Source organism: Herpailurus yagouaroundi, unplaced genomic scaffold (assembly GCF_014898765.1).
Source record: "Herpailurus yagouaroundi ecotype Mexico unplaced genomic scaffold, PumYag 189, whole genome shotgun sequence".
Taxonomy (NCBI): Eukaryota; Metazoa; Chordata; class Mammalia; order Carnivora; family Felidae; genus Herpailurus; species Herpailurus yagouaroundi.
The window spans coordinates 11,301,621-11,322,631 of record NW_024412420.1 but is presented as its reverse complement, the minus strand read 5'-3'; the positions used below and the strand labels follow the sequence as shown (position 1 = coordinate 11,322,631).

The following is a 21,011-nucleotide window of genomic DNA, read 5'->3' as shown; positions in this document are numbered from 1 at the left end:
GGTGCTTCCCCTCAAAAGACTGGTGGCACCCTCCCTGGGTTGCTGGGGGGGGGGGGGGGAGGCTGCGATTGGGACCTGCTATGGTTTGTAGGGCACGGTGAGTGTGGTCCTGGGGTTGCTTACGTAGTCCGTGGTATGTAGGTGTGAGCGTATCCAACCCCCTTTCCTCGTAAACCCTTCTACAGACCTTTCCTGAACCAGGCATTCAGATAAGAAACCGAAGTCCCCGCCGGCAGGCAGCTCATAAGCTAATGGACACACTCACAATCTAGTGAGGGTACACGTGTGCTTGCGTATGGGTGTGCATGTGTGTTCATGAATGTGTGAGCACCCGGCTGGAAGACTGCACCTGCGAGGGCTGGTGTGGTGACTTGCACGGAAGTGTGAGTGTGCAGGTGAGCGTGTGTGTTTGCACGTTATGACCACACGTGCAATGAGTGTGCACCGCGCACGAGTGGGTAGGTGCACATGCATGTGTAGAATGCACAGGTTTACACGAGTGCCGGAGGGTGGTGTGGACACGTGCGTAAGCACGTGTATACGTGAGCTTGAGGGTGTGTGTATTCCTGCGATCTTGTGTGCACACCTGATACCCCCCCCCCAACCCATCTTTTGCGAATTCAGAAACATCAGGATGGACTCCACCTTGAATGCCCCTGCTGCACGCTGTTGGGTTCAGACCACCTTGCTACCCCTCCCCTCCCCTTCCCCTACGCCTTTGCCCGGGGAAGGGGCAGAGGTAGGGATCGGGTGTGGACCAGGAGGTGAGGGGCCGGGCGGGCCTTCCTGCTGAGAACGGCTGGGAAGGGAGCAGAGCCCCGGGGAAAGAAGCCGAAGCTGGAGGCAGAGGAAGACGGGTTAGAGAGTGAACCCGGCGGGGTCTGCAGCCCAGAGGAATGGGAGCCGCGGTGGGGACGCCCCGGTCCCTGAGCCCACAGCAACCGGGAGCGACACGCCGTAGCGCGGACCGGGCACTGGGTACCGGGGCGGAGTCGGGAGAGGCTCGGAGGGCCCGGGCGCGGAAAAGCGGCCGCGGGGCGCGCGGGCGCGCAGCTCCCCGCAAGCCCTCCCTTCCCCTCCTCTCCCCTCCCGGAGGCGGCGGGGCGGGCGGGCGCGGTTCCGGGGGTGGGCGGGCTGGGCGGGGGAGGAGGCGGGGCCGCTGCACTGGCTTCTCCCGGCCCCTCCCGCCCGCAGCCAGAGCGAGTGGAGCCGCGGCCAGCTCTGGGGGGCGGGCGCTGGAGCGCAGCGCCGCGCAGCCCTATCCGTCCGCGGAGCGGACTCAACTGGAAGCCGAGCGCTGCCGCGGGAGGCGGGCGATGGGGGCAGGTGCCGCGGGCTGCGCCATGGACGGGCCGCGCCCGCTGCTGCTGCTGTTGCCGCTGCTCCTGGGGGTGAGTGCTAGCCGGAGGGGAGCCCGCGCCCTCTCCCCGGACGGGAACCCCGATGGGCTCAGGTTCCGCCAAGGAAAAACAGAACAGAGCGAGGGGGTCCCAGATGCTGGGGGTGGATGGCGGGCGGGGAGTTCCGATGCCAGGGTCCACGGAGGAGCGTCTAGGGTTCTCAGAGCGCAGAGGCGACCCTGAGACCGAGGACAGAGATGCGCGAGACAGGGGCGCGGGGATGCGGGTCCTCGGGTACCGCGGAGGGTGTGTACGGCAGAGCCGAGAGGGGCTCTCTCGGATGCCTGGGTTCTTCTGAAGAGGACGCTTGGATGCTGGGATCTCGAGGCGACTTTCCCCCTGAGCATCTTGATCTCTGGAGGGTCGTGGGACGGAAGGCAGAGGCATGGGACGGGGATTGGAGATACGAGGGACAAGCGGGGCTGGGGCGGGGAACCGGAGACGAGGAGATAGAACAATGGGGGAGGAGGTTGGAGGGACTGGAGGCAGAGGGGACCGGGCATCGGACAATGAGGGCCAGGCAGACAATGGGGGGGAGGGGCGTGGGAGGGAGAGCTTCGGGGAGCGGGGGTCGGTTGCAGAGAGAGAAGTGGGTTAGGGAGGGCAGAAAAAGGACGACGGCGAGGGAGATAGATGCAAGCAAATTGAAAGAGGACGGAGAAGGGAGAGCGGACCCTGAAGTGGTCGGGGCCCCGCCTTCTCGCCGAGGGACAGTGGGACCAGCAGACAGCGGAGGGACGGACGTTTCCCGCGCCTGTCGCGTGCTCTTTCTCGCGGCCTCGCCCAGTCTGGGAAATGAGGCTGGGGATCCGAGGCTGGGAAGGGAGCGCCCACTTCGCCGGGGCGAACCCGTTCCCTGGTTCCCCCGCGACCCGCGGGCTCCTCCGACGCGCTGATGTTCGCGGTTTGAAGCAGCGCCTAGGACCGACAGGGATGGAGCAGACACCGCGCGACCCGGTCAGGCCACAGCCAAGTCTCAGGGCGCAGAGCGCTGGGACTCGCAAAGCGGGGAAGGTCCCGGCGGCGCGCAGCCCCGGGTCGCGCTGGCCGAGGTGGCCGGCAGGGGGCGCTGAGATGCGACGGCTGTGCCACCCGCAGCTTCGGGCGCGCCTAGGGCTGCGCGCCGCGCCCGCATTCCGACCCCGTCAAGTTAAGCAACCCGAGCGCCGCCCCCGCGGTTCGCTGGGCTCCAGCGCCCAAGCGGGTCTGGATACCGCCCGTGCCCCGCCCAGCTTTCGGTGGAAGACGCTGGCCACCGAACCAGACGGAGGCGCTCAGGTGCCTCGGATCCTGCCTCCGCCTAGGATTGCGGGTCCTCTTGAGCATCTAAGTCCGTCCGGTAGTCCCAAGATACTCAGGAGATGTGGCCTGTGGGGGCCCCTGAACGGCACGGAAGAGGTGTCATCACTCTCCCTGCCATTTTCATCTCTCATCTGACCACTGCATCCCCAACCCCCATCTTACAGGAAGGGAGACAGAGGCTCTGGGAGTGTAAACGACTTGGCCAAGATCTCACAAGCAAGTCAACTCCCCAGTGCTTGCTAGGCCGTCCCTCACCTGATTCCCAGCTCGGGACTCCCCATACCTCGGAAGGAGGCAGCGCGGCGTCCCAGCTCGTTTCTCCGCGGGGGCGGGCTTGAGGCCATGCCCAGAGTGGGCGGGCGGTGGAATGTGGGGGCCAGGGTGGGCAGAGACCCTCTCCGGGCACTGGCCCCATCCCCGAAGCTCAGCCCGTTGGAGCTGTCAGCACCTGTGGCTTCGCCGGAGATCTGGGAGTGACCGTGGGCATGGTTGCTGACTAAGGCGGCGGCTTAGAGAGGCATCTTGACTCGGGGGGTGGGACTGGGGTGGCCAGGAGCGCAGAGCTCAGAGGGGCGAGGGCGTGGGCTCCAGACCAAGGCTGGAGAGAGTCCTCCCCCCACCACCCCAGTAGAGAAGGGGCGAGGAAGGAGGGGAGCTGGGCGCGGAGCGCCTGGGAGCTCGGGAAGGTGGACCCCGCGCAGAACGCGGCCCCCAAGCGCCTGCGGCTCTGGCCTCCGCCTCGCCGCGGGTCTGCTGTCTGTGCGCCCGCTCTGCGCGCCGCGGCGGTCCGAGGTTCTTCCTGGGCCGCGGCGAGAGAGTGCTGAAACCAGAGCGCGTCCCGGCGGCTCGGCTGGCCGGCCGCGCCGGTAATGGAGGCACTTTGTCATTCAGACGTCTGTAACCGGAGCCGCCGGGCTGGCTAATGCGCCTAATAGGGATGCGCAGCAAATGAGAGGACGGGGCGGGGGAGGCGGCTCGGGGATGGAAGGGGTCCCCGCTCCCCTGTACCCGCCGGGGTCCATTCACACGCCTAGATTCCGCCCTGGGGGGGGGGGGGGGGGCCGGGGGAGGCGGGAATAATAAAATCGGGCGAGTGCCTACTATGTGCCACGCACTGCCCTGGGTAATTTCTACTGTGTCATTTAATCCTTATAAGATCCCCGCAGAGTAAATCTAGTTATTCCCCTCATACCGTTGAGGGAGTTGAACCTCCCAGACGTTCAGGCATGAAACCAGGCTCCCCCAGTTCGGAAGGGGTGGCGCCCCTGTTGGAACCCGGGATGCTTGGCTTCGAGTTTATTCTGTCCTCCGTGTGCCATCACCACCCCACTCCCGCCCCCCCCCCGCCCCCGCCAGCCTTCTAGATCACGGAGGGACACGAGGTCCTTGACCATCACTAGCCCTCAATATTAGATCTATGTCCTATGTCCTTGGCGCCACAAATTTGGAACTGAGCCCCTGCCCCCCACCCATGGTCTCCCCTCCCCCACCCCCTCCCATAGCCTCCATGCAGCATCATCCTCAGTAATTAGCTCTTGTCTCCTACCCTAAATTCAACCTCTCTCTAAAGGAGTGGCGCGCATGTGGCAGTGTCTCTCCTGGGTTTGCATCGACCTCCAAAGACCCTCCACGTATTTGAAAACTCTCCAGCCCCCTGGCGGTGGTTAATGGCTCCATTCACCTAAGGACCCCTTTGCGGAGACTGTTGTGAATGGTTAGGGCTCATCCCACTGAAGCAGTCATACAGTTTCAAATTCTTTCACCTATTTAGTGTGTTTTCTAGTTTGTCCAATTAAAAAAAAAAAAGTTTTTAAAAAGTCCGTTCACCTGAGGATGGGTCTACCTTAGTTTTTTGAAAGCCTTGAGATGGCGACAAGATTGCAAAACATTCTCAAAAAATGGGATGAAATCACTCCATTAAGTTGGAAGTGAATGAGTGTAATAGATGTGCATTTCAGGCCGATGTACATTTCAGGCCGATGTGGCTATCATTTTGGTAAACTGATCATTTTGGAGCAAGAAGCCTGAATCCTGGTCATCCTTCCTTGCTTCCCGATATTGCCCCACTTTGGACCGAGCAAAGCTGCGACACAGGCCATGAGTCAAGCCACTTGGCAGAACGGCCTCTGTGCGCCTCAGTTTCCCCATCTGTCAGAGAGGAGATGAAGGCAGTCCCTCAAGTCTTTCCCCTTCAGCATCTTGGCTTCTGATGTCACTGTTTGAAGTGGTATTTTCTCTCCCTCAAGGGACTGTGACTTCCCCCAGGGGTCAGTGACCATGTCGCATTGGAAACTCTTAGTTTAGCGCTCAGTAAATAGTTGTTGACTAGCGAATAGTTGTTAATTAATCAGTTATCTGTAAGGAGAACAACTCCCATCCTCCGTTGGTCCCTGTGCCCTCTTCAGACTCTTCCTGGTGGGTAAGTCTATCTTCGTGCCTATCCCGCCCCCTCCTCTTAGATAGTTTCCTCTCTCTGGGGCTGACTACAACTCTCCCCTCCCACTTGGGCTCAGCAGCTCAGCCTCAGACAAGACACTTCTCTGACGACCAACATCTATCGAACTCCTACTACACACCGGACGGACTCGCATAAATTATTTCCTGTAATTTTCATGGCGACCCTGAGCCGTAAATATTACGAAGCCAGACTTTTAGGTGGGAAAATGGAGGGCTCAGAGAGACTGCGGCTTGCTCCCAGAGTAGCATACTGTTAAGTAGCAGATCTGGGGTGTTTTGAAATAGGACACACAAAACAAGCACAGGAAACGCCTGGGTACTAATTATGTGGCCTGGTGTCCAAATGCAAGACTTGGGAGAAGAGAGAGGATGGCAGGGAGGGCAGGCCTCGAGGAAGAGGGGGCTTGTACGGGACGCGCAACTGCCATCGACAGACCCCCTCAGCGGGCCCAGCTCTCTGCTGACCTCAACCAACTGGAACCCAGCCAAAAGCCACAAAAGCAGCAGGAAAGACCTTGGTGGGGGCGGGGGGGGCGGGGGCCGGGGGTGGGGGGTGGGGAAGAGGGATCTTGAAATGTATAAACACCTTCTTCGCTTAATGCCTACAGCAATGTTAGGAGACAGGGATTGTCACCATCACCTAAAGATGAAGAAACTGAGGCCCAGAGACAACTTCAGCCTGGCCCAGGTCACCCAGCTCTAAGTGATGAGCCAGGATTCAGAGCAGTGGACACCTCTGAGGAGGAAGGCAGTGTAGCTTGCCCCTTTTCCCCCGGAGAATGGCCCCCTCCTGGTTCAGATCCTACCTACACTCCCGTTTTATCCCTCCCGACCCAGGCTAGTTACATGCTTTCTACAGATTCAATTAGGTCTCCTAAGTTAGGGCGGTGGGGGAGGGGCTGCTCAGGTCACACTCTGGGAGCAGCGAAATTGACAACTGATATCTTGACAGGAAGGAGGGAGGCAGAAACACTTTAAAAAAAAAAAAAACAAAAGGGCTGACAGAAGAACTGAGACACAAGAGTGTGATAGTTTGGGGTAAAGACACAAGGGCTTCACTGCACGGCAGCCCAGAATAATCACTGGGGTTCAGCACTGAGTCCCTGAGTCCTGGGGGAACTGGACAGGCACGTTCTGGAGTCAGAAGGGCGCCACCATGATGCCTTACAACGAAAAGCATTAGAGCGGCAAATCCTCTAGTTCATATTGTATTTTCATATTCTTAAATTCCATAAACATAGGTTTTGAGTCCCTACTATGTGCCAGGTGCAGGGGCAACCACAGCGCTGCCCCCGGGGAGCTGACGGTCCAGTAGGGGACTCTGCGGACAAGAGCCGTGACCAGGGAGAACTGTAACAGGGCACCTCCACCTGATCTGAGAGGGGTGGGGGCCACAGGACCACTTCCTTGAAGAAGTGACATTTAATCAGAGCCCTCGAGGATGAAAAGAAATCCAAACAGACCTTTCTGGAATCTCGCTCTCCTCCTGGGGGAAAGCCTGCATCTGGGACACCACCCACTCCCACCCCTCAGGGCTTCCGGTCTGTAGAGATGTTCCCAGGTCGGTGTTCCTACCACCTGGGAGGGGATGGTGGCAATACCCAAGGCCCCCCTCCTGTGCTGCCTGCACGCTCCCTGCTGGTCACTTGAGGACCATGAGCCCCCTCCCAGACTGATCCCACCTGTCCATCCCCCTCCATCCACCAAACCCTAGGGAGACCTCAGAGTACTTTATTTATTTATGTTTGAGAGAGAGCGAGTGGGCTGGGGCCGAGAGAAGGGGAGACAGAGAATTCAGGCACTGTCAGCACCGAGCCCGATGAAGGACTCGAACTCACGCACCGGGAGATCATGACCTGAGCGGAAATCAAGAGTTGGCCGCTCAGCCGCCCGAGCCACCCAGGCACCCCTAGACCTCAGAATATTTTAAAGGGCTGGAGGGAAAGGGAGTATTCTTGGCTCTGATCTGGCCAGTGTGGAAGCAGAGGGATATCCAAAATGACCTTTAACACTCCCCTCTGGTCCCATGACCCCAGAGCCCATACTTCCTCTTGGCATCAACGGAGGGCTGCATGGTCTGAGGCCAGGGAAACAGGCTTTGGAGTTTTATTAGACATGAAGAATTTTTTTTTTTTGGTAAGGAATAGAAACATAAAGCAAGCGGCCAGCACTCCCCCCTCCCCCCACCCCAGGGAATCTGGTGCTAAATCGTTCCATCCATGAGCAAAGAGCAAAGATGCCTCCGTGGCAGGAATCTGACTCCCCTTTCCCCCGGTTCCAGCGCTGTTCCCACTGGCTGCATGGGGGGCAGGGAGAGGGGAGGGCTGGTGGCTGGAAATCAAACCCTGGCGGAGCAGGGTGGCCGGATGGTGAGAGCAGCCCCGTTTTCATCATTGATAACAGGCGTCCCTTTCTCCCTTCTTGGCTCCAGACTCTTGCTAATTGGCCCGTTCTCTGCTCTGGCCCTGAGTGGTCTCTGTTGCCATCCACGAGGAGAGGCAGACTCAGAGAGGGAAGGCAGAGATGGTCAGAACTCCAGGGCAGAGTCAGGATTCGAACCCAAGACCCTACCCCTCTGCCTTCTGTTCTTGGGTACAGACACCTCCCATCTAATATTCAGGATGTGGAAAGGTAGAATTAAGGCCCTGGAGCAGGGCCCTGCTAGCCTTTGTTAGAAAAGGGCTCCCCTCTGGGTAGATGGGGTGCAGGTGCACAGCTTTAGCAAGTGGCATGTGGGCTAGAATTTAGCTTCCAGTTGCCCCGTTGGCTGGGAGCCCTGTGCCAGCTGCAACCTGTACCTGCCCAAAGGCCCGCTGCTGGGTCTCAGGCCGCCTTCCCCAGGTGGCGCATCCTTGGGATTCCAGAAGCTGCCGTAACCCCAAGATGAACTCTGCACAAAGTCAGCCTCCGGGGCTCTGACCTCACACCCCCAGCAGCCGGCAGGGGCGCACTGTCCCCCCCCACCGCCTTGCTTCCCCGCCAGCTTTGATGTGCCTGATGCCTCCGTGGTGAGCTCATCCCCAGCCCAGGTGGTTCCAATAGAAGGCTCTAGGAGGGGGGTGTTGGATCCCCCGGAAGACCCCCTCTCTCCTTTCTCTTGCCAGTCTGACCTTCTGATTTCCCCCCACCCAGGTGTCCCTTGGAGGTGCCAAGGAGGCATGTCCCACGGGCCTGTTCACCCACAGCGGCGAGTGCTGTAAAGCCTGCAACCTGGGAGAGGGCGTAGCCCAGCCTTGCGGAGCCAACCAGACCGTGTGTGAGCCCTGCCTGGACAGTGAGTACAGGGTGGGGGTGGGGGGAGGGGCGGAAGGGCACATCGGCCGGGAGGAACGGAGGAACATGCCCGCTAGAAGCCTTGTGCGCGTTCTGCCTCCAGGCAGGGTCTCCGGCCCACCTCCGTGTGGTCTGACCCCGCAGAGGAAGCCAGGGGGGAAGCGGAGAAGGGATGCAGGGAAGTATGTGGAGGACCTGATGAGGGATCCCCAGGGGGTGCCCCTTCCCAGCCCCCAGGCAGAGAGGCCTGGTAGAAGAATGTGGCCAGGTGGGAGGAGTAGCTGATGCTAAGACCAGCTAAAAATATCATCCGCACTGCAAAATCAATGGCTGCCACTTACCCTCACCGGGTTTGGGGGGAGTGGGGGAGGATCACATCCTGGCTGCCCTGGAAACTGACCTTGGGGGATCCTGGGAAGGTGTGGCTACCCTCCCCCCCCCCCCCCAGGCCAACTGTTCTCCAGCTCTGACCAAGGAAGCGTAGCTTTCCAGAGGGGGCAGGAATGGGGGCTGAATCAATGTCAGGATGTCCTCCTCGCTGTGGGCTGGTGTCAGAGGGGAGAGGGCTGCTGTGGCCTGTCCTACCTGGGATTTCCTTGGGGAGAGGGGAGAACCCCATTTTCCAGGGCTGCTGGATAGGGGATGCAGAAGGATGGCAGGTCTGGGGTCTGAATTCTGGGTGCTTTTGACCCAGGAGTCTCTGTCCCTGCGGGATGCCCCCGGCCTCAGTTGCTGCCTTCAGGCCATGGGCTCAGTGCTCTCTCCCTGCCCAGAAACCTTTCCTCTCTGCCTAGATTCACATCCTGCCTTCTACCTGGCACTCACTGCCCGCCTGGAGGGCCGGTGGGAACCATCCTAGATTAGGCTTTTAAAAAAAAGTGTATTTATTTTGAGAGAGAGAGTGAGCGAGCGAGCAGAGGAAGGCAGAGAGAGGGAGAGAGAGTCCCAACAGGCTCTGCACTGTCAGCGTGGAGTCCAACAACGGGGCTGGGTCTCATGAACTGTGAGACCATGACCTGAGCCGAAATCCAGAGTTGGCTTAACCAACTGAGCCACCGAGGTGCCCTCAGGTTATTCTTTAATCATGATGGAAACAAGAGCACAGGAACCAGGAACCCTGAACCCACCCGCCTAGTCTGACCTCTGGATGCCTCTCCACCACCACCACGCAGGTGCACACACACACACACACACACACACACGCACACAGCCGATCGGCAACACCAACTCCTTGGTGTCCCCAAATACAGTTTTCCTCTCTCTGCCTGTGGATGCTGTAATTCTATCCTGCAGCAGAGAGATGCCTGGACCTCAGGTGGAGAGGCTACACACGCTGTAATGCCTTTTGCCACCTTGCCTTCTGGCCACTGGCCCTGGCCTAACGGGGTTCCCATCCCAGGGTGGGGGTGGGGGTTAGCCAACCATTGGTTACCTGGAACCTCCCGAGTTTGCCTCTCTCGTTTCCTAGACCCCTGCCTAGTGCCTCTCCTCCCTGGACCCTAAGTCTCCCAGGATGGGACCCTACCCCCTTCTGTCAGAGCAGGAGGTAGGGGAGAGGAGCCTGGGAGAGAGGGAGGCCCTGGCATCTGCAGGGAAGGGGAGACAGGAGCAGAGCCCAGCAAGGAGGTGGTGGCAGGAGTCCCTCCCGCGCGTCTGCTTCCTCTGTTCCCCCCCCTCCCCCACCGCTCCAGCTGTGTTAACAGGCCGCCTTTATAAGCTCACTTTATGGGATGGAGACCCCAGCGGACTTTCCCTCTGTCCTCAAAACGTTTCCACAAGGAAACCCATTAAGCTCCCGCCTTCATTCTCTGCCAAAAAAGGCCACATTTTCCCCACCCCTTAAAACCCCCTCCCAGGAGTTTTCTACTATTCGTTTTCTGTATTTTCCCATGGGCAGGGCCCCCCTTCCCCTCCCCCCTCCAGTGTGATTGAAACCCACGCCCCCTGCCACATGCCAACCAGACAGGATCCTTCTGTTTGCATAAACTGGACATCCTGCTTGACTGTGTATGTTTGGAAGTCCTTTCTGCTGACTATATCCTTGCTACTGAAGTTCACGGGGCTTACCACTGCCCACCCCAGGGGGCCCAACCTTTGTAGGGTCCCTGCTGTGTGGCTAGTGCTTTATGGTAGAATTTCATGTATTCCTCACCACAACCCTGTGAGCGGAGATATTATTCTCCATTTGACAGAGAAAGAAAAAAGCTCAGAGAGGTTAAGTAAAACACCCGGAGTTACACAGCTAATAAGTGACAGACGCAGGTTTTGGGTCCAGGTCTGCCTGATCCCCGGGAAGAGAAACCCAGGAGTTCCTCTGCCAGAACAGACTTGACACTGGTCTCCTTTCAGGCTTGTCTTGTCTTCTGTGTTGTCTTCCCCCCCCCTCCTCAGTTTCTCTCCCTTTCATTCGGCTCTGCTTTTCTTTCTTTGCTTCTGCCAAAGATCGTGACCCTGTGCTCCATCTGGACTCTGGATTCCTTTAGACAAGGTTAAGCTCAGAATTGCAGGCCTCGATTTCCCCCCCCCAGTGGGGAAACCCTAGTTTACTTCCGCCTCCACATTCTGAACACCCCCTCCTTCCCTGGTTCGTGGTTCCTAAATTCTGCTCTTTCTGCCCTTGAAGCCAGGATGAATCCTCTTGGATTCGGACTGGCACAGAGTTCTGCCCCTGGGCGAGCAGGGGTGAAGGATCTGTGCCTTCTCCGCTCCTCGCACACGGAGGAGAGGACCCTGGCATCCCCTGGCGTCCCTCTCCTTATTAGATCAGAGCTCACATCCATTACGAGAGGACTCTACGGGCAAGTCCTTCTTGCTGTCTAGCGTCAATCCCTCCTATTGTTGCCTTGTCAGGGAGACCATCCCCACCCTCAAGAGCCCAGCCCTTAAGCAGCGTGGGGTAGCGCCACGGGTGGACATTCTGCGGTCTCACCCTAGTCAGGTCACACCTGGGCCCCCCACCTGCGCACAAAGGAATGGAAGGGCAGCGGGGGCAGGAGGCTCCCTAAGCCAAGGCCCGCCCGTGCCTGGGTTGGGTTCGCAGGCCAGCTCTGGCCCGCGGGGAGGGCTGGATGGGAACCACGCTCAGATTATTCCTTAATCATGCTGGGAACAAGGGTACTGGGCCGGGAACTCTCTAAGAGAATTTAACAAGAAATTTACCGGCTCCAGGCGGGTTACCCCGCCTAGCCTCGGGGGTCCGTGCTTCCGGCCCTGGGGCACTGGGCTGGGGGGTGGGGAGGGGGCCTTCCCGGGAGGCCTGGGACCCCTGAGGAGGAGGGTGGGGCTCAGGGAGGGGCCCCTGCGGGAGGATACGGGAGGGAGGGAGCGCCTCCAGCCCCCACGTCCCGGATGCCCGGAGGGCAGGTGCCGAACTTCCGTGGCCCCCCCCCCCCCCCCCCCCCCCCCCCCCTCCATCTGCCCTCAGGCGTAACCTTCTCGGACGTGGTGAGCGCCACGGAGCCGTGCAAGCCGTGCACCGAGTGCGTGGGCCTGCAGAGCATGTCGGCGCCGTGCGTGGAGGCCGACGACGCCGTGTGTCGCTGCGCCTACGGCTACTACCAGGACGAGACGACGGGCCGCTGCGAGGCGTGCCGCGTGTGCGAGGCGGGCTCCGGCCTGGTGTTCTCGTGCCAGGACCGGCAGAACACCGTGTGCGAGGAGTGTCCCGACGGCACGTACTCGGACGAGGCCAACCACGTGGACCCGTGCCTGCCCTGCACCGTGTGCGAGGACACCGAGCGCCAGCTGCGCGAGTGCACGCGCTGGGCCGACGCCGAGTGCGAGGGTGAGCGCGCCGCGGGCAAGGGCGCCCCCTGGGGGTCGAGACGGGCCGGGCCTGCTGGGTGGCCTTGAGCCCGCCGCCACCCTCCCTGAAACCCCCAGGCCCAAAGGACCCCCTCCCACTATTTCCTTCCTTGGGCTGAGTACTTAGAAAGCCCTCGTCTGGCCCCCAGGCCGCAGCTACTACCCTGGAACTCAGTTCCCGCGGCTTATTCATCTGTGGGACTGGATGGGCAACAGACAAGCAACTCAAAGGTGGCCTGCGGGTCAGAGCCCAGTGCGGGACATGTTTGGTCCTTGAGCAGCCTCTCTGGCCTGGACGAGGGGCTTGAGGACCCTCAGGAGTTGGGGCCCTTTGGCTCTGAGGCCTGGTCTCAGTCCAGAGCGGTTTATAGCCTTGGGGAATGGAATCTTCGCTGTCGCTCTTGGAGTGACGGTTGGGAGGTCACCCTTGTCTCTGGACCTCAGTTTCCTCATTGGTCATACAGCTTCCAGGGATGCTGTGGGTTAGGGAAGGTGGCTGGCCCTCGTTAACTTGCCGTGTCTGGGGGAGGGGTCAACAGTCATTGTTACCGTTAGCAGAGGAGGACATTGGACTCAGGGGACACTAAGGAGGTGGGGGGGGGGGGCAGAGGAAGCAGGCCTGGGGCTCAGGAGCCCAGGGATAAGACAGAGCACTCCTGGAGGGCTGTGGGTCTCCAGGGTGGCTGGGAACTGGGTGCACCCACCTTAGTCAGGCATGGCGCCCCATGGAGATGAGACAGTTCCCGGGATGGGAGGAGGAAGCGCTGTGGCAGCCAGGGCAGACCCATTTTGGTTTCTGGTTGGTGACATCCATCTCCGGGGAGAGGTTGTCAGTGCCTTTCCTTTCCATCCATTGCCCTGTGGCTGGGTACCTCGTTAGCTACTTGCCTTTGGCTGCTGTCCCCTGAACAGCCTCCTTTGGGGAACCCCAGGTCTCACGGGGGAGAGACAGCCTTTGCCCCATTCCGATGGGACAGATAGGGTCCCAGGATTTAGTTCCCAGGAAGCCCCCCCCCCATTCTGGGGGAGGCAGCACAGCCCCTGCCTTCAGTCAGCCCCCAGTCATTTGTGGGGGGGGGGATAGATTCCCCTGCTCGTGGGGAGCACGCCTGCCTTCCACATCCTGTCATCCCTGGCTCGGGGAGCACACGGTGGGGAGGGTGGTTAAACATGGGCTGAGGCCAGGTATGTGTGTGAAGCTTCACGCACTGGGGTTGGGAGGGGGTGTTGGGGGGGGGGAGGAGTGGGGCGCAGAGCAGAGCGATTCCGGTGGCGATTGCCCTCTGCTAGGAGACAGGCAAGTGGCGTCAGGCACAGGGCAGAGCAGGGAGGGGGTTCCAGCAGCGGGCAGCAGGCAGGCGGGCAGCACGATTCAGGGGCAAGTCTGGACCAGCCGGTGGGGGGACTTAGTCAGGGGTGCGGTGACAGCAAAGAGAGGTGGTGGCTGTGGGAGGGGTAGGCTCTCCCTTCCCAGGCGTTCATGCATTCCTCCCAGATACCACCCTACTTTCCCAGCCAGCCTGAAGGAAGAGGGTGCCCCTGAGGGCTGTGTTTATCCCTGCCCCTCTTCCCTTCTCTGAGTTTCCGAAGGGTTAAGTGTCAGCTTGGAACAGAAGGAACATTTCAGGAAATGGAATCGGATTGTGGTTTGGTCACCTCCCCCCCTCCCCCCCCCAGTGCATTGTACTTTCTTGCATATACATTTCAGGTGTCAACATGGTGACTCACTCAGCCTTGGGGCAGAAGGACACCCCCCCCTTCACCCCCTTGTTCCAGTGAAATTTGGATTTAGGAGTAACCTGCTCCCTCTTTCCACCCCCAAGTCTGACAGCTCCCATTCCGGAAATGGCTGTCAGGACTTGCCAGGGGCTTAGCGGGTTGGAATGCTGGTGGACATGGCCACATCTGGATTTCATCCTGCTGTCCTCCCCCCACCCCCACTAGAGGGGATCAGAGAGATGAGGAGAAAGTGCCCTGGACAGCCCCGTCTTAGCCCGGTCTGTCCCCTTAATGCCACTATCAACCGGTCCCATTTGAGATTTCTCGAATCTCTGTGATGGCCTGATTCACCAACACCCCCCGCCCCCCACCCCGTCCACCCCCGCCAAAACCTTCAGCCTCTGGAGTGGGGTCGGTCCTAGCCAAGTTGTATCTCAGCCTCAGGGCTCAGGCTGCCCCGCCAGTTTGCCCAGTCTCCTCGCAGGGCAAGAGAAGACCCTCCCCAGTCCCAACACCCTGTCTGGGGCTGCCAAAGGACAGGGCCGTGTCTCTTCCACTTCCCGCCCTCCCCCCTCCCCGGACCGAGCTAGGGGAGGCGGACGATGGGGCAACAGATGGCAACCCCCTCCCTAATACCAGCCAGATGGATTCCAGATTCACATCTGGGGGCCTTACCCTTCAGAAGGTGCTGAAAATGGGGGCCTTTGAACTGTCCACATCTTGAGCCAAAGAGGCCCAGGGGACCAGTGGGCAGCCTCAGCTCCGACTTGGGTGGGCAAACTGGGGGCTGGGGGGTGGGGGGCAGAGCCAGGGAGCGAAGTGCCTCTCCTTCACCCCACTGGCATGTTCCGTCTGGTTTCCCTCCGTGCCCCAGGCGTAGGAAGTGAGGACGGATAGGGTAGGCAACTCTGCCCAGACAGGTACCCCCCGGGCGGTCTGGAGCCCACAGCCCCCGGTCCTGGCCCTGGCTGGGTGGCAGAATGGAAAATCCCACCCACTAGTGCCCGGAGGTGCCAAGTCCCCTGTCAGGGAGGCTGGCAGTGCCCTGCTGGCATGTTCGGGCCAGGTGGGGGGCAAGGCGCCCCCCCCCCCCCCAGCAGCAGGCAGTATCTTCTTTGTAGGTCTTTTCTCCACCAACAGTCTGCTTCTGCCCAGGGAAGGGGTGGGCTACCCAACACCATCTTCTCTGGGTGGCGAGATCAGAAGGTTTGGTTTGGGGGCCGCACAGGGCAGGAAATGGAGGCTAGCCACTGGGCGGTTTAAGGATTGGCTGGAGGGGAGCAAGCCAGCTGGGCACCCCCTCCCCTGCCCAAGCTGAGAGCTAGGACATCAGAGACCGGGAGGGAGGCTGAGTGCCAGCTCCTGGGGAGGTGGTTTGCAGGGAGGTATCTCTCTGTCCAGGCCTGGGTATCTTCATCCTTCCCAAGGACCGGGATGACTGGGGCACTGGGACCAACTGGGACCGGAGACGTTCCAACATTTCCCCAGCGGGCTTCCCGCTAGAAGCTTCCTGGCGCTCACTCTCTCTTCTTTGTGTGTTTACTTCCCTGCCAGGCTTTTGGGTACCCAGGGCAGGCAAAATAGATTCCTAGGACCACGGCTACAGCTCAGATGGATGGGCGCCTAGAGACCATCTCTCTTAATATCCGCCTTCTAGAGATGGGGGAATTGAGGTCCTGAGCGGTGTGTGCAGAGTCCCATAGTAAGTCAGTGACAGAGCTGAAGGGGACCCCGGTCCGTCTTCTCCACCGTCATGACTCATACGCACGATGTCAGCTCTCACCCCTGTGTGCAGCTGGGCACCCTAGCACCTGGAGCCCGGCCGGGGCTGGGGAAGAAGTGGAGGGGAGGGGTGTGGGTGGGGGGACAGGCCCTCACTCCTGTAGTTCCTTCTCCCAGAGATCCCTGGCCGTTGGATTACTCGGTCTACACCTTCGGAGGGCTCGGACAGCACCGCCCCCAGCACGGAGGAGCCAGAGGTACCTCCAGAGCAAGACCTCATAGCCAGCACGGTGGCAGATGTGGTGACCACAGTGATGGGCAGCTCTCAGCCCGTAGTGACCCGAGGCACCGCCGACAACCTCATCCCTGTCTATTGTTCCATCCTGGCCGCTGTGGTTGTGGGCCTGGTGGCCTACATTGCCTTCAAGAGGTGAGAGAGGGGATGGGGGACAAAGCCGGGTCTTTGCTCTCAAGTAGGGCTTAACCGTGACCTTGACCTGAAAATTCATCCCCTTTTTATTTTTTTTAATTAAAAAAAAAAGTTTTTTTTAATGTCTATTTATTTTTGAGAGAGACAGACAGAATGCGAGTGGGTTAGGACAGAGAGAGAGGGAGACGAATCTGAAACAAGCTCCAGGCTCTGAGCTGTCAGCACAGAGCCCGACGTGGGGCTCGAACTCACGAGCTGCGAGATCATGACCTGAGCTGAAGTCGGACGCTCAACCGACTAAGCCACCCAGGCGCCCCTTCATCCCCTTTTTATTTTTTTTAAAAAATGTTTTATTTATTTTTGAGACAGAGAGAGACAGAGCATGAATGGGGGAGGGTCAGAGAGAGGGAGACACAGAATCTGAAACAGGCTCCAGGCTCTGAGCTGTCAGCACAGAGCCCGACGTGGGGCTCGAACTCACGGACCGCGAGATCATGACCTGAGCCGAAGTCGGCCACTTAACTGACTGAGCCACCCAGGCGCCCCTTCATCCCCTTTTTAAACTCAACCCCAAACCATGGTCATCGTTACCAGCAGCTGCCCCATGCCAGGGTGTGGCAGGTCAGCAGGACGCAGGCAGGGGACGGTCTCTGACCGTCCAGCCACCTGTGCCTCATCCCTCAAACCCTATTTACCCACAGTCACCTGTGTGTGCCTGTGTCTCTTCCTTCCCATGGCACACCTGGGAAGTTGTGGCACCCACACCCAGAAATTCAGGATGTGCAAGCACTTCTGGAAAGTGCTTGAAAGGTTTAAGTGCATTTTCCATTCGTGGAAAAAAAAAAAAATCATCCAAGGAATACATGCTTGTTTGGGTAAATGCAATACAAGGCCAAGGTCTTGTAAAGGAAAAAAGTAAAAGCCTTCTTTTATCTCCTCAAGTCCCACCTCTCTTCTCATTGGAATCTGTTTGGAATGGATCCTTTCCAACCGTTTTGTGTGCCTTTGTAAACACACGTACGGGAAACTTTTTATAGTTATGTGTAAACACGCAGAGGGTTTTTTGGGGTTTTTTTTTTGTTTTTTTAGGGATCAGCGGGATCACACTATACATGCACCACAACTTATGTTTTCACTTAATCTCCCTTGGGAGAGCTTTTCGCGGGACATAGGGATTATCTGATTGCTTGTAACCACTCATTCAGTGTATGCGTGGATCATAATTTAGTGGAACAGTCTTCTATTGATCCACCATCCATTCCATGAACGTTCTTTAAATTTTTTTTAACGTTTATTTATTTTTGAGAGAGAGAGAGAGAGAGCGCGCGCATGCAAGTGGGGGAGGGGCAGAGAGAGAGGGAGACACAGAATCCGAAGCAGGCTCCAGGCTCCGAGCTGCCAGCCCAGAGCCTGAGGCAGGGCTCGAAGCCACGAACCGCGAGCCCATGACCTGAGCTGAAGTCGGACGCTCGACCGACTGAGCCGCCCAGGTGCCCCTCCATGAACGTGCATTGGACATTGGCGCTTTCAGTGTGAGGCCGGTGGGGGCGGGGAGGTTGGGGGTGGGGGGCGAACATCAAGAGAAAGGAGAACCTTAGGTACCATGGTGGGGGGGGAGGGGGTTGTAGCTGGGTACCTACCGTGGCCCCGGCCCCACGCATCAGAGCACAGATCCCTTAGCCGCCCGGCCAGTGCGGCCCCTCACCCGCTGACACGGGGCCCGTCCTCTGGCTCCAGGTGGAACAGCTGCAAACAGGACAAGCAAGGCGCCAACAGCCGGCCCGTGAACCAGACGCCCCCGCCCGAGGGAGAAAAGCTCCACAGTGACAGTGGCATCTCTGTGGACAGCCAGAGCCTGCATGACCAGCAGTCCCACACGCAGACGGCCGCCGGCCAGGGTGAGCAGTGAGGCTGGGCGGGGTGAGGCCGGGAGGAAGGTTAGACCGCAGGAAGGACCGCCCGAGGGGCTGGTTCCCAGGGAGCAGGGCCTCTGCGGAGGACGGGAGACGCGGGTAAGAGAGGTCTTTCCAGCGGAGAGATGTGGGAGATGGGAGCTTTGACAGACTGGAGCATCCAGACTCATCAAGCTAATTGTCCCTCCTAGGGCTAATTACTCCCCAAAGTGGCTGCAATTAGCCTCCTGCTCCGGACTTCTGGGGAACACGTAGTTAATTATGGACCCTAATTGATGGCCCAGAGCCCAGTTCCAAGATATTTGCTGCAGTTGAGTCTGGGGCTAAGCCCTGTCCTGGCTCATCGTCGAGGGGCAGGGACGGGGTTACACGGTGGGGTTGGTGCCAAAGCTGTGGGGCGACAGGGGATGTGAGTCCGCACCCCTGGGCCCCTCCGCAGCCCTGCCCCACCCCCCTCCATCCAGGACCTCATCTTGGACTCCTCTGCCTCTAGGCCCTTGGGGCTTCCCTACATTGGGAGGAGAAATGCCTCAGCCCTTCTTGGGTCTTACTCCAGGCCCCCCATGCCCACTGGGGAAAAGGGGGTCTGGAGGGTAGCCCCTGACTCCCCCACCCCCACCCCCACCCCGGGTTCTTGGCAGCCCTCAAGGGGGACGGAGGTCTCTACAGCAGCCTGCCGTCAGCCAAGCGGGAGGAGGTAGAGAAACTGCTCAACGGCTCTGCGGGGGACACGTGGCGGCACCTGGCGGGCGAGCTGGGCTACCAGCCTGAGCACATAGACTCCTTCACCCGCGAGGCCTGCCCAGCCCGGGCCCTGCTCGCCAGCTGGGCCGCCCAGGACAGCGCGACGCTCGACGCCCTCCTGGCCGCCCTGCGCCGCATCCAGCGGGCCGACATCGTCGAGAGCCTGTGCAGCGAGTCCACGGCCACGTCCCCGGTGTGAGCCGACCCGGAGCCCCCCCGCCCTGCCCCCACATTCCGACGACTGATGCTCCAGCCAACCCCCACGGGCCAGCGTCAGAGCTGAGCTCCTCTGGGCAGGGCCTCGGAGCCCGGACCCCTCCACCACAGCCCTGTCCTTGCTCCCGTGGGGCCCCCCTCGCTTCTGCTCACTCTCTCCAGTGCCAGAAGTGCCCCTGCCGCCTCTCCCGCCCTGCCCCTGCTCGTCACCTCTCAAACCCTCTGCTCCCTTCTTCTCCTGGCACTCCTATAGGTGGGCCAGCCCCCCCCCCCCGCCCCGCCGCCCCCGACCTCGACCTCAGCGGGTGTCGGGCCTGGGGGGCTGACACCAAGGACGGTGTTGGGGGTGATGACAAAGCCCCAGAGACTCAAAGGGAGAGACTGAGGAACCAGAGCCGTGGGCTCTACACTGTGAACTTGGGGAATGAGGGACCATCATTGTGGCCTACATCCTCCCTCAGCCCCCTCACTCCCCTCTCTGGCCCAAGACGAAGATGGTCAGAGGCTTGTTAGAGCTGGAAGGGGGGTTTTGAAATCTGGTCCGCCCCCACCCCTTGTTTTTTATACAGGACAGTCGGGCCCAGAGAGGGAGTGGCTTGTCCAAAGCGCCCCAGCAATGGAGAGGCCAAATGTGGGCTGCCCCCCCACCCCACTCTCTGAATTAGGGGGTGTGGCCCTCAGGTTTACGTGAGCCTGAGAGCCGGGGGCAGGCGACCCTCTGGGAAATGTCTCAAAGCCAAATCCAGCCTGCCCTCCACCATCTCCAGGCCCGTCCAACCCCCGTGGAGATGGGATGCTGTGCCCAAGGCCTGGCCCGTTGATCCGTCTCGATCAGTGATGGATTTGATCGAGCGTGCTTTGGGGTTTGTGCTTCCCTTTGCTGATCCCCCGCTCAGGCACGTCCGTGTGGCACCCGTGGTGCGGCCCAGCCTGCCGGGTGCCCTCCATGCGGGCACAGACCAAAGCCAACGGAGGCAGTGTCTTCTAGAGCCGGCCCCGGGGGCCAGGGACTAAGGACCCCCCACCTGCAACAAACAGATACAGAGACACAGAGAGGATGAGAAATCCCGCTTTTCTCCACAAGTTCTTTCCCTTGGGCCGGGGCCGGCTCCTGCCCAGGGCAGCTGCCAGAGAAGCACGGGGAGGGGGGAATTGGGAGTCAGCCTGCTCCGTTCCCTCGCCCCTGGTCTGGCGGGCCAAAGACGGCTGAGGCCCGAGCTGGCGTCTGCCTTCCGAGGGCCTGCACGCGGAGGAATGCACCCCCATCCTCCCCTTTCCTGCAAGTGTGGGTTTGGCTGGGCTCCGAAGGTTGCAGTGGAGAAGAGTGGACCCGGGTGGGAATGCAGCAAGAGGGAACAGAGGTCGCCTGCGGCCCCGCACAGGGCCTCTCCCGAGTTCAAAGGACCCCGCAAAGGACTGTTTGTTCCCTTGCTTGGTGCCAGAAAGGGGCCATGAGGTCTCCTGAGGTCCCTCCTGGCCTGTTCTGTTTTGCTTGATGTTGGAATGAGTGTGGCGCCCCCTCTATTTAGCATGAACGAGCCCCCACCACCCATCCCCGAGCCCCAGGCAGGCTGTGCGCTGACAGGCACCCCTCTGCCGCCCAGGGTTCTCCCGACTCCGTGTAAGGGACTGGGGGCGTTGTAAGTAGATGGCATTTCTCCGACCTCAACCTGATGGGAGGAGGAAACTCACCTGCTGGCCCCTCACCTGTGCACCTGGAGAGCGGGACAGAATCAGTGTATTTATTTTCCTCCCGAGCAGCTGGGGAGGGGGTGGGGGTACCGCAAGTATGTTTTAGCATGTGTTTGGTTCTGGGGCCCCTCCTGCCTCCCTTTGGGCTGAGATGAAACCCTTTTGCCCTTCTCCGCGCCCCCCCCCCCCGCCCCGGCCAACCTCCGCCACCAGCTGGGGGCTGTGAGCTCCAGACTCCCTGCCCTGTCCCCCTTGCATCCTGTGTAATCATTTCTTGGGCCTTCCTAAACCTACACATAAAACATAAATGATGAGCATTAAATAGCAAAGAAAGAAAAA

At 59.9% G+C, this 21,011-nt stretch overlaps 1 protein-coding gene across 1 annotated transcript; it reads left to right on the top strand.

Annotated features, from left to right (window-relative positions):
• Positions 1–1,201: 1,201 nt before the first annotated feature.
• Positions 1,202–21,011, top strand: NGFR (nerve growth factor receptor). The gene is made up of 6 exons (XM_040497229.1): positions 1,202–1,391; positions 8,292–8,433; positions 11,857–12,216; positions 15,855–16,107; positions 17,845–18,005; positions 18,662–21,011. The coding sequence occupies exons 1-6, from the start codon at positions 1,317–1,319 to the stop codon at positions 18,961–18,963; spliced, it is 1,293 nt and encodes a 430-aa protein (XP_040353163.1). The 5' UTR covers positions 1,202–1,316; the 3' UTR covers positions 18,964–21,011.